This window comes from Poromitra crassiceps (genome assembly GCF_964638095.1).
Source record: "Poromitra crassiceps genome assembly, chromosome: 3".
In the NCBI taxonomy this organism is placed as follows: domain Eukaryota; kingdom Metazoa; phylum Chordata; class Actinopteri; order Beryciformes; family Melamphaidae; genus Poromitra; species Poromitra crassiceps.
The window spans coordinates 88,394,124-88,411,033 of record NC_139625.1 but is presented as its reverse complement, the minus strand read 5'-3'; the positions used below and the strand labels follow the sequence as shown (position 1 = coordinate 88,411,033).

At 42.7% G+C, this 16,910-nt stretch overlaps 1 protein-coding gene across 2 annotated transcripts in view; it reads left to right on the top strand.

Moving 5' to 3' along the window:
• dicer1 (dicer 1, ribonuclease type III) overlaps positions 1-16,701 on the top strand; it is a gene marked incomplete at both ends in the record, with an annotated part of 47,067 nt that extends 30,366 nt beyond the window's left edge. Inside the window, 7 exons of one of the 2 annotated variants that reach the window (XM_083632421.1) lie at positions 5,284-5,607; positions 5,989-6,333; positions 6,677-6,929; positions 8,045-8,313; positions 15,339-15,501; positions 15,757-15,832; positions 16,536-16,701. In XM_083632421.1, the coding sequence (XP_083488547.1) occupies positions 5,284-5,607; positions 5,989-6,333; positions 6,677-6,929; positions 8,045-8,313; positions 15,339-15,501; positions 15,757-15,832; positions 16,536-16,701 (1,596 nt within the window). Of the gene's footprint in view, positions 1-5,283; positions 5,608-5,988; positions 6,334-6,622; positions 6,930-8,044; positions 8,314-15,338; positions 15,502-15,756; positions 15,833-16,535 lie in introns of both variants that reach the window. The other variant, XM_083632420.1, reaches the window with a different exon arrangement.
• Positions 16,702-16,910: the final 209 nt, after the last annotated feature.

Genomic DNA, 16,910 nt, shown 5'->3' with positions numbered 1-16,910 from the left:
CCAAGCAGACACACAGCTCACACGTCACAACCTTAATTACCTGAAGTGTTTTGACTCAAATGTTTAGTTTTGTTCCCATAATAATGATGATGTTGCTAAATAGTGTTGCAAATTTAATCTATCGTGCATTACATTTTGGATGACTTCTTCTTACCAAGTTATGTAGTATCTATTGAAGACAGCATCTTGAAGGAGTCAGCAGAAGGCTATAAACGACTGTGTAATTATTGTTTTACTGTCATTTATGGCAAGGGCATTGGCAAGATCAGTATTTCTACCAACGAGCAATAATGGTATTTGTACTAGAGCTATAACGCCATTGAACTCTCCTCACCACAATAAGAGAACAACACGTCTATGAGTCATGGAGTTGGCCAGCCACCATCTCCTTACACATCCCAAAGGCCTGCTGCCATTCAATGTGAAAGCCTGTAATCTCCTCAAATGCCCCTCAACCCCTTCACCACATCTGACTCGACTTGTTTTGGAGGCCCTTCAACAGGAAGGCTTCTTTTCATCAACACACTTTCATACATGTCAGCTTGTGTATAGTGTTTCTCACAGGCTGGAGGGCTGTGTGAGAAACATTTCTTTATTTTTCTATTCAAATCAAATCATAATGTTTGAATATTAGGGATGCACCAATTATAAAATTCTGGGCCAACGACAAGCCAAAATAACAAGTTGGCCAATAGCCAATGCCGATACTAGGGATGGGAATTTCATGCATTTTCCTTAGTCGCGCACCTTAACGATCAGTTAATCGATTAATTGTTAACGTTGTTTCTCTCTCAACGATTATCTGTCAGGATTCGATTCGATGCATCGCGACACGTCCGCATCGCGATGCATCGATTAAACATTTAATTTGGACACCCCTAGCCGTCCACCACGCTTAATGGCAGCATCTCCTTTATCACCATGAAGCAAAGCTTCTGTGTTATTGTCTCTGCACACACGATGCCTGCTCCTATCGCCTAGTATTTATAACTTTTATGAGTGACCGCTTCCAAAATCAGCGTCCAGCGATTATGGAACGTGACGTTCAGCGATGCTCGTTGGGCGACCATAAATTTGCCCCTGGAGTTGAATTTTGAGAAAGGCCTCGCAATATTTACATGAATAGCATTTTCATCTTTTAGTGTGTAATGTGGTGTAATGCTTCCTAACCTCGCGTCACCAGGCTGGACTGCGTTTTACTCTTGCAAGCGCTAATCTTATCTTAGCATCTATTTGTTTGGGTTTTCCCTCAATCTACTTCCTACTTCATCACATGAAGACATTCGTGACCACTCCTTCTAGTTGCATGAGCCACCTCGGCGAGGTACGCCCTCTGCTGGAGTGGTATAAAAGTTAACACACTGTGAGCTCTGGAGATTGAAGTGACACAAAGTATCAGTTGTCGGTCAAAACAGTTAAAAAGATACTCAACACTTTTTCCACTTTAATATATATATATATACTATACTGACATTTACTTTAAAACCTAGGACAGCGCCGGTGTCACGGCCACCACCAGCAATACACTGTTGTTTTATGTGAATATTTCAGCTGGTTAGAATGCATTTCAAGAAACTGCTCTAGCTTTCATTGCAAAACTTCGGCCAATGCTAATTAGCCGACTCCTGTCTGCCTGCATCAAGCTAGCATGTTAGCCAGGCTAATATGCTTGAGGCTCCAGCTACACTGAATAAGACAGACATCGACAGCTTTGACTGGTGTTGGCTCGCTCCCCCAGTGGTCCCGTTGCATCCATACACTTCTATTACCTTCAGATAAAGGTTGTAAGCTCACCTGTAGACTCAGCTCTGTCTTAATCCGTTTCACTACTGTAAGACTGAGAATATTACTATTTCAATATTTTCATAACGTTAGGTGGTGCTGTTGGAAGCCTTGCATCGGAGAACCAATCAGTGACGCTCATGCAGAACTGGTGTCTCGCAAAACATTACCACGTTTGCGGGGAAACATATGAATCACTTAGAAACAAACATAACCTGTTAATAGGACGTGTTTCATCCGGGCCCGGCAGCTAGAGGTCTTTCCCCCAGCGATAAGCCCGACTCCCGAGGCTAACGTTACAGAGCCTGCTGCTTACTTCACAGTAGCAAGCGGACCACTTCTGGGTAGGACAAATAATTGTAAAATAAACAACAGGTATAAACTCTCTTTGCAGCACATCAGTGTCTTGCTCTATATTGGAACTATGAAACATTGCATTGCCGCTACCAAATAAAATTCTAATAATAAATGTAGGCGTGTCTGCTGCCGGCCGTTCTCGCCGGGCTCTGAACCAGATTTGGAACAGTAAATTCCCAGACGTTTGGTGGTTAGGTGGCGCTGTTGGCGCCGCTCACCAAACGTCTGGAAACCGAGACTAGCTCACCTGTAAATATCTGTGACATTTCTGATAACATCCACTTCCATGATCTTTAGACATATGTTGTAAACGCATCCCAGCGTATCGCTGACATTTTGGAACCCTCAGTATTGTGCTAATGCTAGACTATGCTAATGCTAACTTTCACATAACGAATAAGGCTCATTCAGGGTAGGCTTAGTTTTATAACTTTTACTTGCTGCTCCAGCACATCACAGCACAGGCTAAGTGATGCGACATAAATATACATGATGTAAAGTGATGGCATAAATGTGTTTTTATTGAAAAAGTGCGTGTCAATAAGCTAGTCTTGTTGGAGTGGATATCACAGTGCAACCATGTTGCGGTCAAACTTCCCACTTCACTATATCGCGTTGTATTTGCGAGGGGTATACACCCCATCGCTGTGTGTTTCTCTTAGTGTTTACATTTCATTTCATTTCATTTTCTCCAATCATGGAATTTGGTAATAAAAATTGAATCAACTGTAAAACATGGAATATTGCAAAAGTTTCCATAATTTGGCTGAAATTTATAAAAGTAGGCCTACTGTAATTATCAAAATCAAAAGTAGATCAAATTATTGTAGTAACCTAAATAATCTCTTTTTAGTTCAAATTGGCTAAAGCTGCGTTCACACCGACCTATTAAAGTTTTTTGCTGCCATCGAGTTTACATACAAAGTCAATGCAACGAGCGATTGAGCGTATATTCGCCCGGGAGAAAAATCGCTGGGCGTCCGAGCGGCAGAGACAGAGCGATAGGGAGAAAATACGCTCGTCGCTCCAGATGAAATATCCCAACTCGAGCGAAAATACGCTGGCATCAGTCGCTCGCTGTTCAACGCTGATTGGCTGCCGTGTGAGAGCGAGTCAGGGATCACACTGGCTTGGAACAAACCGCTGGTTTATTGTGTGGCAACAAACCGCATTGACAGGCTGACGGCTGACATGAAGTGAAGTCTGTCCTACCGGTATGGAGCTCGCATTAGGAGCACGCGGATAGGCTTTAGCTTGTAAACAATGACGGTGGCTCGTAGTGGACAAATATCATGACATTGCGTAACGTTATAACCCCCACATGTCCGATGAGCGATTTAAACAGAGCGACAGAGCGATTCCAAAGGGTTGAATCAAGCGACAGAGCGAAAAATAAATATCTCGGTGTGAGCACAGCTTAACTCATTGAGTGCCATGGACGTCTTTCGACATCCAATTAAATAGTGACGTAGAGTGCCACGGACGTCTTTCGACGTCCAATGCGTTTTTTGACGGTGGGACGTCGATCAAAGCCTTCCGCAGCTCCTGTACAACTATTGTAGCTATTGGAGGTCTATAACCTATTTTACAGAACCCTTAGGTGGCGACAGTGCTCTCCAGGTTAACAGAAAGGCAGAGAAAAACAGAGAATAAGTCGTTGGGGAAACGGAAATCGCATCGCATCCGTATGCATCGATATGCATGAAGCGTTTTAACGTCAGATGTGCCTGCAGCAGTCAATCTGCTCCCACAATTGAGCTCCTCCATGTCCGCTGCAACAGCCGATTCGCATGATCAGCCGTGGAGACGTTATTATTCTCAACTGGAAGCATAGGAGCCGGTGACAAACACACGCGGAAAAAGCTAGATGTCGCGCACCCTTCACAGTGCAGAGCAAACTCAGCACAGAGCCACCTCCCATACAGGAGGAGTGTGCAGTTGAGGCGAGGCGGGGCGGGCGGGGGGGGGGCACGCAGAGCAGCACACAGCCACACAACACCCAGACAGACCCAGGCAGCAGCAGGACATGGTTGGCAAACGCAAGCCAGAATATCCGATGCCCACCAGCAGCAAGAAGCTGCAACCAGCAGCGCACGCAGGGGCCAGCGCTGCTGGTTGCAGCTAAAAATATTATTCTGCCAAACAAAATTCCCTGGCTTTCACTGTTTTATTGAAGGAAATTATTTTTGAGGTGTGACTACATCAGAAAATTAGCTTCAGAGTCAGTGATGTGTTTGAAATGTTTAATTTCACAAAAGAGCCATTATCTCAGCTTCTAGAAAAAAACTGCTCTTTTTTGTTAAATCAAGCTATCTTCTCCGGCTGATAACTAAAGAACGGAAAATGATATCAATAAACCTGTTTTTGCTGATGATAGAAAAGAGTCTCATCGTTCTTTTTGCGTGTTCATTGTTTACATAGTAATATCACACAATATTCTGTGGGCCTCGAGAAATCACTGAAAAAAGCTCTGAAACTCTGGCACTGGGAGCGTCCGTTCTCCAAAAGTGGCTGGCACTCAATGAGTTAAGTGGTGTCTGTGGTGGCGGTGTGTATCACGATTGTGATGCCAGTATGATGATGTCATCAGTGATGTCGCTCGAGCAATTGTGATGTCATCAGTGATGTAATAAATCCTTCTTCTTCTGTGGTGTTTATGGCAGTGGCAACCTTTATGTTGCATTACCACCACCTTCTGGATTAACCATCCACTGTTTCCTACATTCTGTCCGTTCCATTCGTTCTCATTTGTGTAGTCATGTAATAATCCTTCCTGACTGAGGCTATATAAGTGGTGGGAGTATAAGTAGGGAGTAGAGGACAAGTGGCACATCATCTCCAGAGTCTCCACCCTAGGAATTGAGCGTGCGTAGGGTGCGAGATTCCTAGTACTGTAAAATAGACCTAGAGAAATAATTCTGTTTTCGATTGGGATGTTTTGAGAGTGGGGTCGGTCTTGCGTGAGACCCTTACGTCACATTAACCATAGACCATTAACTTAACTTAACTTAACCTCACAACTTGGTTTTTGGGAGACAGAATTTTTAAATAAATAAATAAATAATTATTTCATATGGTCTTACCCAACTTACCCCAATTACCTGTCATTCCGTTGATTGTTCATCTCCTACTATTCCCCTCCAGGCCAAAGAGGAGCTGTTAGCCAACGGGCGATCTGGAGAGGACGATGAGGAGGAGGAGGAGGAGGAGGAGGAGGAAGGCGAGGAGGGGGACGAGGAGCTGATACCTCAGGAGGAGCCCAAAGAGGAGGTGAACATGGAGGAGGAGCTGGAGTACTACCAGGAGCACATCAAGTTCATCGACAACATGCTGATGGGCTCCGGGGCCTTCTGCAAGAAGATCTCCCTCACCAGCTTCCCCCCCTCCCCCTCCCCCACCCCGGCCCCCAGCTCCTCCCCCCCGCCCCCCAGCTCCTCCCCGGCTCCCGACTCGCCTTACGAATGGAAGGTAGGCGTGGGACCATACACAGATCAAGATTGAAGTATCGCTACATCGATCAATACCGTATCGATATCGTATCAATGCTCTACCGATATAAATTTATATATTGTCATCTTTAAGATACTAAAAATAGATTGTTTTCCCTTTAAAATGTCTGGAAGAGCTCGGAATTGTCAAATCATATTTTAGTTGCTTTTTGTGAGTTGATGTCAATGTAACTGATTGTGTTAAACGGGCAAATGATGTCATCTCATCGATCGCAGGTCCCTGAATCGAAATGGTATCGTGGCAGACTTTGTGATATCAGCAAATATTGTATCATTGTCCAAAGAATTGATTTAATATCGTATCGTTGGTTGAACTTGTGATTCCCACCCCTAATGGAAGGGCCCCAAGAAGCCCGCCCAGCCCCCCGCGGCCCACTACATCCCAGAGCCCCCGTCTGCAGCGCCACCGGCCGAGGAGTTTGACTACAGCTCGTGGGACGCCATGTGCTACCTGGACCCCAGCAAGGCGGGCGATGAGGAGGACTTTGTGGTGGGCTTCTGGAACCCATCGGAGGAGAACTGCGGCGCGGAGCTGGGCAAGCAGTCCATCTCCTATGACCTGCACACCGAGCAGTGCATCGCCGACAAGAGCATCGCCGACTGTGTGGAGGCCCTGCTCGGCTGCTACCTGACCAGCTGTGGAGAGAGAGCTGCCCAAATGTTTCTCTGCTCTCTGGGCCTCAAGGTGACCACTCACTCACTCACTCACTCACTCATGCAAGTATCGATAGACAGCCAAAGTCACACCCACTTCCTGCTTCAGCACCCAAACCGGTGTCGTAAAAATTCTGAGAATCTGAAATTCTGGTGGTGAACGATATTTTCTTGATCCCGTATGAATCGTCCCATGAAGTCCACATAGATGTTTGTCAATTTAAAAGAGAACTGCAATTCAAGAAAGTCGCAGTTTCACCATTTTGAAGAGGATTGACTTAAGCCAGTTCCTTCTACTTTGGATGTGCTGATTAAAACAGGTGTTACCGGTGGAGAGAAGGACCCTGACAGAGCTGACTGCAGCCAGTCCACAGGCCACGCCTCTCGACCTGACTGCAGTGAGTCCACAGGCCAAGCCTCCACAGGCCACGCCTCTCGACCTGGGCTACGGCTGGCTGAAGATCCCGCCGCGCTGCATGCTGGACCATCCAGACGCCGCGCGGACTCTCAACCACCTGATCTCTGGCTTCCACAACTTTGAGAGCAAGATCAACTACACTTTCCACAACAAGGCTTACCTCCTACAGGCCTTCACCCACGCTTCCTACCATTACAATACCATTACAGGTGAGACCCCGACATCTATTTCCATGTTCAAATCAGTGGAGGAAATTTAACAAATGTATTTTCAACTACTGTCTAAAAAATGGGGGCATTTACATTTACAATTTACATTTACAAAATTTGCAAAATTTGGGGGGCACTTAAAAAAGAGTAATGTTGCATTGTCTCCCCTGATTCTAAGTCTAAGGCTTTATTAATTAATAGAAAAAGCTTCTGCTGTGGATTTTTAGCTCAAACAAGCATTGCACCACTGAAGTAAAGAACATGTTACATGACAGACATTTTCGAAAATAAACAGTTTTGACAATCATGAGTGTTTCATTAAATATTTAGTAGGCTCAGGTCTGAGTGCCAAAGGGGTGCCAAAGTCACCCCCTCTCCCTCTTCATGGGATTTCATCCGCCATTCATTTTTCCATAAACCTTGCTTAAAATTCTTATAAAAATTGTTTTACTTGCTCAAACCAAGCGATTCGACTATACTTAGAATCAGGGGAGACAATGCAACATTTCACTCGCAAAAAAAAATTACATATATTTTTTTTTTTCCGAATTTCCACTTTCAATAATAGAAGTCGACCTTGATAAGAACAACGATTATTCGAAAATTCGAAATTCGATGCCCATCCCTAAGAGAAATGGCAATTAAATGAATTGAATGAAAAGTAAATGATCAAAATTTTGGTTGCAGTTTTTGCCCCTGGTTCATGGTTTTTAGGGGCATTCTGAGATTTCTTTGGGCATTTTAATAATAATAATATGATGTCTACATAATGAATAATAGTTTATCTAATAATAATAATCTATAAATAGAGCAAAGGGGGTTATATAAACATACACAACCAACAGTTCCAACACTCACAACTTGTTACATGCTTCACATACAGTAAGTAGGGGGGGTTTATAGACCTGAGGGGGGGGGGGTACTGCAAGTGTGATGGTTCTAAACATCGGGTCCATTGAGCACCAGGGGGGGCTCTATGCGGGGCTTCAGCATAATATCACCATACATCTTTCTGACCCGTGATACATAGAACATGATCTCATCTCTACTATCAGTCTACTTTTATACTGGCTCTGACTCTCAATCCTTTTCTCTGGCACGGTTTCTCTCTTTAGATTGTTACCAGAGGCTGGAGTTCCTTGGCGATGCAATTCTAGACTACCTCATAACGAAGCACCTTTATGAAGACCCGCGGCAGCACTCGCCCGGCGTGCTGACCGACCTGCGCTCGGCACTCGTCAACAACACCATCTTCGCCTCGCTGGCCGTCAAGTACGACTACCACAAGTACTTCAAGGCCATCTCGCCAGAGCTCTTCCACGTCATCGATGACTTTGTGCAGTTCCAGCTGGAGAAGAATGAGATGCAGGGCATGGACTCCGAGGTGGGTCGCCGCAAACAGCAGACAAACAAACAAAAAGACAGCAACAACCAATATACACAACATAACGGCAACAACCAATATACACAACATAACAGCAACAACCAATATACACAACATAACACCAACAACCAATATACACAACATAACAGCAACAACCAATATACACAACATAACAGCAACAACCAATATACACAACATAACAGCAACAACCAATATACACAACATAACAGCAACAACCAATATACACAACATAACAGCAACAACCAATATACACAACATAACAGCAACAACCAATATACACCACATAACAGCAACTACCAATATACACAACAGCAACAACCAATATACACAACATAACAGCAACAACCAATATACACAACATAACAGCAACAACCAATATACACAACATAACAGCAACAACCAATATACACAACATAACAGCAACAACCAATATACACAACATAACAGCAACAACCAATATACACCACATAACACAACAACCAATATACACAACATAACAGCAACAACCAATATACACAACATAACGGCAACAACCAATATACACAACATAACAGCAACAACCAATATACACAACATAACAGCAACAACCAATATACACAACATAACAGCAACAACCAATATACACAACATAACGGCAACAACCAATATACACAACATAACAGCAACAACCAATATACACAACATAACACCAACAACCAATATACACAACATAACAGCAACAACCAATATACACAACATAACAGCAACAACCAATATACACAACATAACAGCAACAACCAATATACACAACATAACAGCAACAACCAATATACACAACATAACAGCAACAACCAATATACACAACATAACAGCAACAACCAATATACACCACATAACAGCAACTACCAATATACACAACAGCAACAACCAATATACACAACATAACAGCAACAACCAATATACACAACATAACAGCAACAACCAATATACACAACATAACAGCAACAACCAATATACACAACATAACAGCAACAACCAATATACACAACATAACAGCAACAACCAATATACACCACATAACACAACAACCAATATACACAACATAACAGCAACAACCAATATACACAACATAACGGCAACAACCAATATACACAACATAACAGCAACAACCAATATACACAACATAACAGCAACAACCAATATACACAACATAACAGCAACAACCAATATACATAACAGCAACTACCAATATACACAACAGCAACAACCAATATACACAACATAACAGCAACAACCAATATACACCACATAACAGCAACAACCAATATACACAACATAACAGCAACAACCAATATACACAACATAACAGCAACAACCAATATACACAACATAACAGCAACAACCAATATACACAACATAACAGCAACTACCAATATACACTTTACTTTATTGTATTTAGCAGACGCTTTTATCCAAAGCGACGTACAGAACATGATAAGAACATAGAATAAAAGAACATAGTCAATATAAAAGTGCATAACAGTATACAAAACACGGTGTGCAAACTGCATTAAAATTCAACTATCAAGCCGCACATTCAGCAACATCCAAACAATAACAATGTATAAAAGCCAGCATCAAGCCATTCATTCCACATCATACAGCAATAACATTCAACCAAAACTAATATAATTTCCATTCACATCCTTCTTAATCAATTTGATAGTGAACATAAAAGAGATGGGTCTTGAGTCTTTTTTTGAAGATGGGGAACGATTCTGCGGAACGGATGGAGTGGGGCAAATCGTTCCACCACCGAGGGACCACAGAGGAGAACAGACCGCTCCGTGACATGGGACTAGTTGGAGGGGGTAGTACCAGGAGTCTTTCATTAGCGGAGCGAAGTGAGCGGGATGGGGTGTAGAGATGGATGAGTGAGCTCAGGTAGGCAGGTGCTGTATTTGTTGCAATTTTGTAGACGAGTGACAAGGCTTTAAATTTGATGCGGGCAGCTACGGGGAGCCAGTGGAGGGAAATGAGCAGGGGTGTGATGTGTGCTCTTTTGGGTTGGTTGAAAACAGTTCGAGCTGCCGTATTTTGGATCAACTGAAGGGGTTTGAATGTACTTGCGGGGAGGCCAGCCAGAAGGGTGTTACAGTAGTCAATCCGAGAAAAAACCAGTGCCTGAACCAGAAGTTGACAGGTGTGAGTAGATAGATAAGGTCTAATTTTCCTGATATTGTAGAGGGTGAATCTGCATGACTGAGCGATTGAGGCGACATGAGTTTTATGGGAGAGTTGGTTATCGATTATGACACCTAGGTTTCTGGCAGAGTGTACAGGTACAAGTTGAGTTGGTCCGAGGTTGATGTTGAGTTGCTGATGTATGGAGTGATTGGCTGGGATGATGATGAGTTCTGTCTTAGCAAGGTTGAGTTGGAGATGGCGTTTACTCATCCAAGCGGAGATGTCAGCAAGGCAATCAGAGATACGTGATGAGGCTGTGGGGTCATTGGGTGGAAAGGATAGGAAGAGCTGGGTGTCGTCAGCATAGGAGTGGTAATGGAAACCATGGGAATGGATGATGGAACTGAGGAAGATAGTGTAAACTGCAAACAGAGGAGGGCCGAGGACTGAGCCTTGAGGTACTCCTGTGTATAGGTCATGGAGTTTGGACATATCTCCCCTCCAGGAGACTCTAAAGGATCTCCCGGAGAGATATGACTCAAACCAGGAGAGAGCCGCTCCTGAGATGCCAAGCTCTGTCAGTGTGGAGATGAGGAGTTGGTGGTTGACCGTGTCAAATGCTGCCGACAGGTCAAGCAGCAGTAGTGCTGAGGACTGCCCGGCAGCTCTAGCCAGGCGTAATGATTCTGTGACTGTTAGTAGTGCGGTTTCTGTGGAGTGCCCTTGTTTAAATCCCGACTGGTTTGGGTCGTGTAAGTTATTGTCGGAGAGGAATTTGGAGAGCTGGGTGGAGACAGCTCGTTCAAGGACTTTTGATAAAAAGGGCAGGAGAGAGACAGGTCTGTAATTTTCAACCAGGGTGGGATTAAGTGATGCTTTCTTAAGTAGCGGGGTGACACGTGCTTGCTTGAATGCAGAGGGGAAGGTACCAGATGTGAGTGAGGAGTTGATGATTTGCGTTACAGCAGGAATGATTGTGGAGGAGATGGACTGAAGGAGGTTGGATGGGATTGGGTCCAGAGTGCAGGTAGTGGGGCGAGAGTCCATTAAGAGTTTGGAGACTTCCTCCTCTGTTAAGGGGGAAAATGAGGAGAGTGCAGGGCTGTTGATAGGGCGTGGAGAATGAGTATGGGTGGGGCATGAAAACTGGTTGCTGATGGCGGCGATCTTGTCAGTGAAGTAAGTGGCGAACATGTCTGAGGTGATCAGGGTAGAGGGCGGTGGGGGAGGTGGGTTCAATAATGAGTTGAAGGCCATGAACATTTGTCGGGCATCAGTGGCATTGGATATTTTGTTTTGATAGAAGGAGGTTTTTGCTGTTATAAGGCAGGAGGAGAATGATGAGAGAAGGGAATGGTAATTAGTGAGGTCTGAGGGATTTTGGGATTTGGTCCATTTCCTCTCCGCTGATCTGAGGGTTGATCTTTGTGTTCTGATAATGTCAGTGAGCCATGGACTAGGGGGGGTTTTCCGGGCAGGTTTGGTGGTTATGGGGCAGAGGTTATTAATAGCAGTGGAGAGTGCAGAGCAGAGAGTGTCTGTGGCCTCATTGGCTGGGAGTCTACAGAATTCAAGATGTGAGGGCATGGTGAGCATGACTGCAGTGGAGAGTTGAGATGGAGTGACAGTTCGGATACCACGGCGGAAGGAAACGAGCTGTGGGGGGGGGTTGGCGGTGATTTTGGAGGGAAACGGTGAATTGAAGAAAAAAGTGATCAGATAGGTGCAGAGGAGTGACAGATGGATCTGATGTCGGGCAGTTACGGGTCATGACTGCCCGACACAACAGCAACAACAGCAACAACAGCAACAACCAATATACACAACATAACAGCAACAACCAATATACACCACATAACAGCAACAACCAATATACACAACATAACAGCAACAACCAATATACACCACATAACAGCAACAACCAATATACACAACATAACAGCAACAACCAATATACACAACATAACAGCAACAACCAATATACACAACATAACAGCAACAACCAATATACACCACATAACAGCAACTACCAATATACACAACAGCAACAACCAATATACACAACATAACAGCAACAACCAATATACACAACATAACAGCAACAACCAATATACACAACATAACGGCAACTACCAATATACACAACATAACAGCAACAACCAATATACACAACATAACAGCAACAACCAATATACACAACATAACAGCAACAACCAATATACACAACAGCAACAACCAATATACACAACATAACAGCAACTACCAATATACACAACATAACAGCAACTACCAATATACACAACAGCAACAACCAATATACACAACATAACAGCAACAACCAATATACACAACATAACCGCAACAACCAATATACACAACATAACAGCAACAACCAATATACACAACATAACAGCAACTACCAATATACACAACATAACAGCAACAACCAATATACACAACATAACAGCAACAACCAATATACACAACATAACAGCAACTACCAATATACACAACATAACAGCAACAACCAATATACACAACATAACAGCAACAACCAATATACACAACATAACAGCAACAACCAATATACACAACATAACGGCAACTACCAATATACACAACATAACAGCAACAACCAATATACACAACATAACAGCAACAACCAATATACACAACATAACAGCAACAACCAATATACACAACATAACAGCAACAACCAATATACACAACATAACAGCAACAACCAATATACACAACATAACGGCAACAACCAATATACACAACATAACGGCAACTACCAATATACACAACATAACGGCAACAACCAATATACACAACATAACAGCAACAACCAATATACACAACATAACAGCAACAACCAATATACACAACATAACAGCAACAACCAATATACACAACATAACAGCAACAACCAATATACACAACATAACAGCAACAACCAATATACACAACATAACAGCAACAACCAATATACACAACATAACAGCAACAACCAATATACACAACATAACAGCAACAACCAATATACACAACATAACAGCAACAACCAATATACACAACATAACGGCAACAACCAATATACACAACATAACGGCAACAACCAATATACACAACATAACGGCAACAACCAATATACACAACATAACAGCAACAACCAATATACACAACATAACGGCAACAACCAATATACACAACATAACAGCAACAACCAATATACACAACATAACAGCAACAACCAATATACACAACATAACAGCAACAACCAATATACACAACATAACAGCAACAACCAATATACACAACATAAAAGCAACAACCAATATACACAACATAACAGCAACAACCAATATACACAACATAACAGCAACACCCAATATACACAACATAACAGCAACAACCAATATACACAACATAACGGCAACACCCAATATACACAACATAACGGCAACAACCAATATACACAACATAACGGCAACAACCAATATACACAACATAACGGCAACAACCAATATACACAACATAACAGCAACAACCAATATACACAACATAACAGCAACAACCAATATACACAACATAACAGCAACAACCAATATACACAACATAACAGCAACAACCAATATACACAACATAACAGCAACAACCAATATACATAACAGCAACTACCAATATACACAACATAACAGCAACTACCAATATACACAACATAACAGCAACAACCAATATACACAACATAACAGCAACAACCAATATACACAACATAACAGCAACTACCAATATACACAACATAACAGCAACAACCAATATACACAACATAACAGCAACAACCAATATACATAACAGCAACTACCAATATACACAACATAACGGCAACAACCAATATACACAACATAACGGCAACAACCAATATACACAACATAACAGCAACAACCAATATACACAACATAACAGCAACAACCAATATACACAACATAACAGCAACAACCAATATACACAACATAACAGCAACACCCAATATACACAACATAACAGCAACAACAGACAAAAAAAAAGGCAATGACAAACTTGGTTGAAATGGAGAGAGCTGAAGTGAGTAACAGCACTTTGTGTTGCTAGGAGCATTATGAAGCATATCTCTATAAAGAGTCAACCAGGTCTTTCCTGTGGGTTCCTGCTGCTGCGGCTTGATCGGCATCGACCAACAAAAGCATCGCAGGAAGAAACCTAATCTTTACTATTTTAGTCTTTTTTCTTCCCCCCCCCTGAAATAATAGTTAGCATTCAGAAATGTCGTGTCTGAAAAGCACAGGCTGTCAGTTTCTATGAATCTGTTTCATATTCCAATGATTTGAGTATTGAAGGGAAAATGCAGTTGGATTTAATTTGCCTGGAAATGGCTATCTTGGCACCAAATCTCTTCTGCTGGAGAGGTACTTTTATGCCTTAGGGACAACATGGGATACACAAAGAGCAAAAACATAACCCCCCTCCCCCCCGCGCCCCCGCATGCGCAAAAAAGAAAGAGAGAAAGAAGAATCAGCTGAAAGAAATGGCTCCGGTAATGTGGTACCACTCAGCTACTCAGTATTGATTTAATAAGAGTAACGATAACATTATAAAGCTGGTAACGTTGCATGTTTTGAACGCTTATGTGTACATTTACAGTTGGGTGCTGTGTCAGTGGACGACCAATTGAAAACATCGAGGCGTCTCGTCTCACATTTTACATTTTACAAGCCAAGTATGCATATTAAATACATTTGAGATGGAGTGTGTTATGATGGCTCGACATCTCAGCTTTTGTGTGGTTTTGCTCTCAGCTGCGGCGCTCCGAGGAAGACGAGGAGAAGGAGGAGGACATCGAGGTCCCCAAGGCCATGGGGGACATCTTCGAGTCGCTCGCCGGAGCCATTTACATGGACAGCAGGATGTCACTGGAGACCGTGTGGCAAGTGTATTATCCAATGATGAGGCCACTTATAGGTGAGGAGGCGCCAGAGGAAACTCATTTATTTTCATGGTGTCTTGATTGTGTGCAGGGAAGTGATTGCAAACATTCTGTATATTTGCCAGTTGTGATAACGTGATGGGAGATTTGAGGAGGTATATTGTGCTTTTTTATGTTTTTGTTATATATATATATATATATATATATATATATATATATATATATATATATATATATACACATACATACATACATATCATTTCATTACTCCCTCCGATATGCCCATGCAGAGAAATTCTCTGCGAATGTGCCCCGGTCTCCAGTGAGGGAGCTGCTAGAGATGGAACCAGAAACTGCCAAGTTCAGGTAGGGGACCACATTTTATTTTTTATCTTTACATTTAAACATTTGCAATATATTTTTAGATTCTGTTTTTCTGAATTGGCCATTGTGTTGATTTAAACTAGTTTAATTGACTGACGCACCGATCAACAGGCCCCTCCCTGGCTATAATCAGCGGATTGAATTGACTGATTGAACGCAGGGTTTTTCTTTCTTACTAGAGAAGCCATTCTTTCACTTGGCTTGCTGTTCTCTATTCCAGAGAGAAACCATACCTGTTTGATTATGGTATTCATGTACTATTTTTTTTCAACTCACAGATTAATTTCTGATGTGGTGTCATCAATTCCATAGCCTATATGTGTATATATAACAGAATGAAAACACAAATTAACTCATACAGCTTATCAGAACAACCTGTAGGGCCTGGAACTGTTTAGAACCCATTCCAAATTGTCCAATTACTCTGAATCATATGCCTCTGAGGTGATCAATTCCTTGATAAAGAATCGGACCTATAAGCAGAATCAATAACGGCATTGGTATCATTAAAATCTTATCAAATTCCATCCCTAACAATCTGTGCACTTTTACATGACATGCCATTGTTGATTAAAAAATAAGTCCAACAGCTGGTGGCAGTGGTGCAAAATGAGTAATCAAACCCCTGATCGTGCCTAATTGAATATGAGAAACGGTGTAACTGTAACCTGCTCTCCCCCCACAGCCCCGCAGAGAGAACCTACGACGGCAAGGTCCGCGTGACGGTGGAGGTCGTCGGCAAGGGCAAGTTCAAAGGAGTCGGCCGCAGCTACCGGATCGCCAAGTCTGCAGCGGCACGACGGGCTCTGCGTAGCCTCAAAGCCAATCAACCTCAGGTTCAAAACAACTGAGCTGACGTCTCCGGCGCTAGCTTCCCCAACGTTAGCACCTAAGCTATCGACGCTAGCGAGGGGGAACGCTCACCGCTCACTTCACAACGCAGCGCGATGCTAGTCCTGTATCTCCCGCAACCAAGGCAGCCAGGGAACACTGTGTGGAGACGCAAAGACACAAGAAGCAAACTGATCTCACAACAGATTTCACATTGGATGTTTGTTTT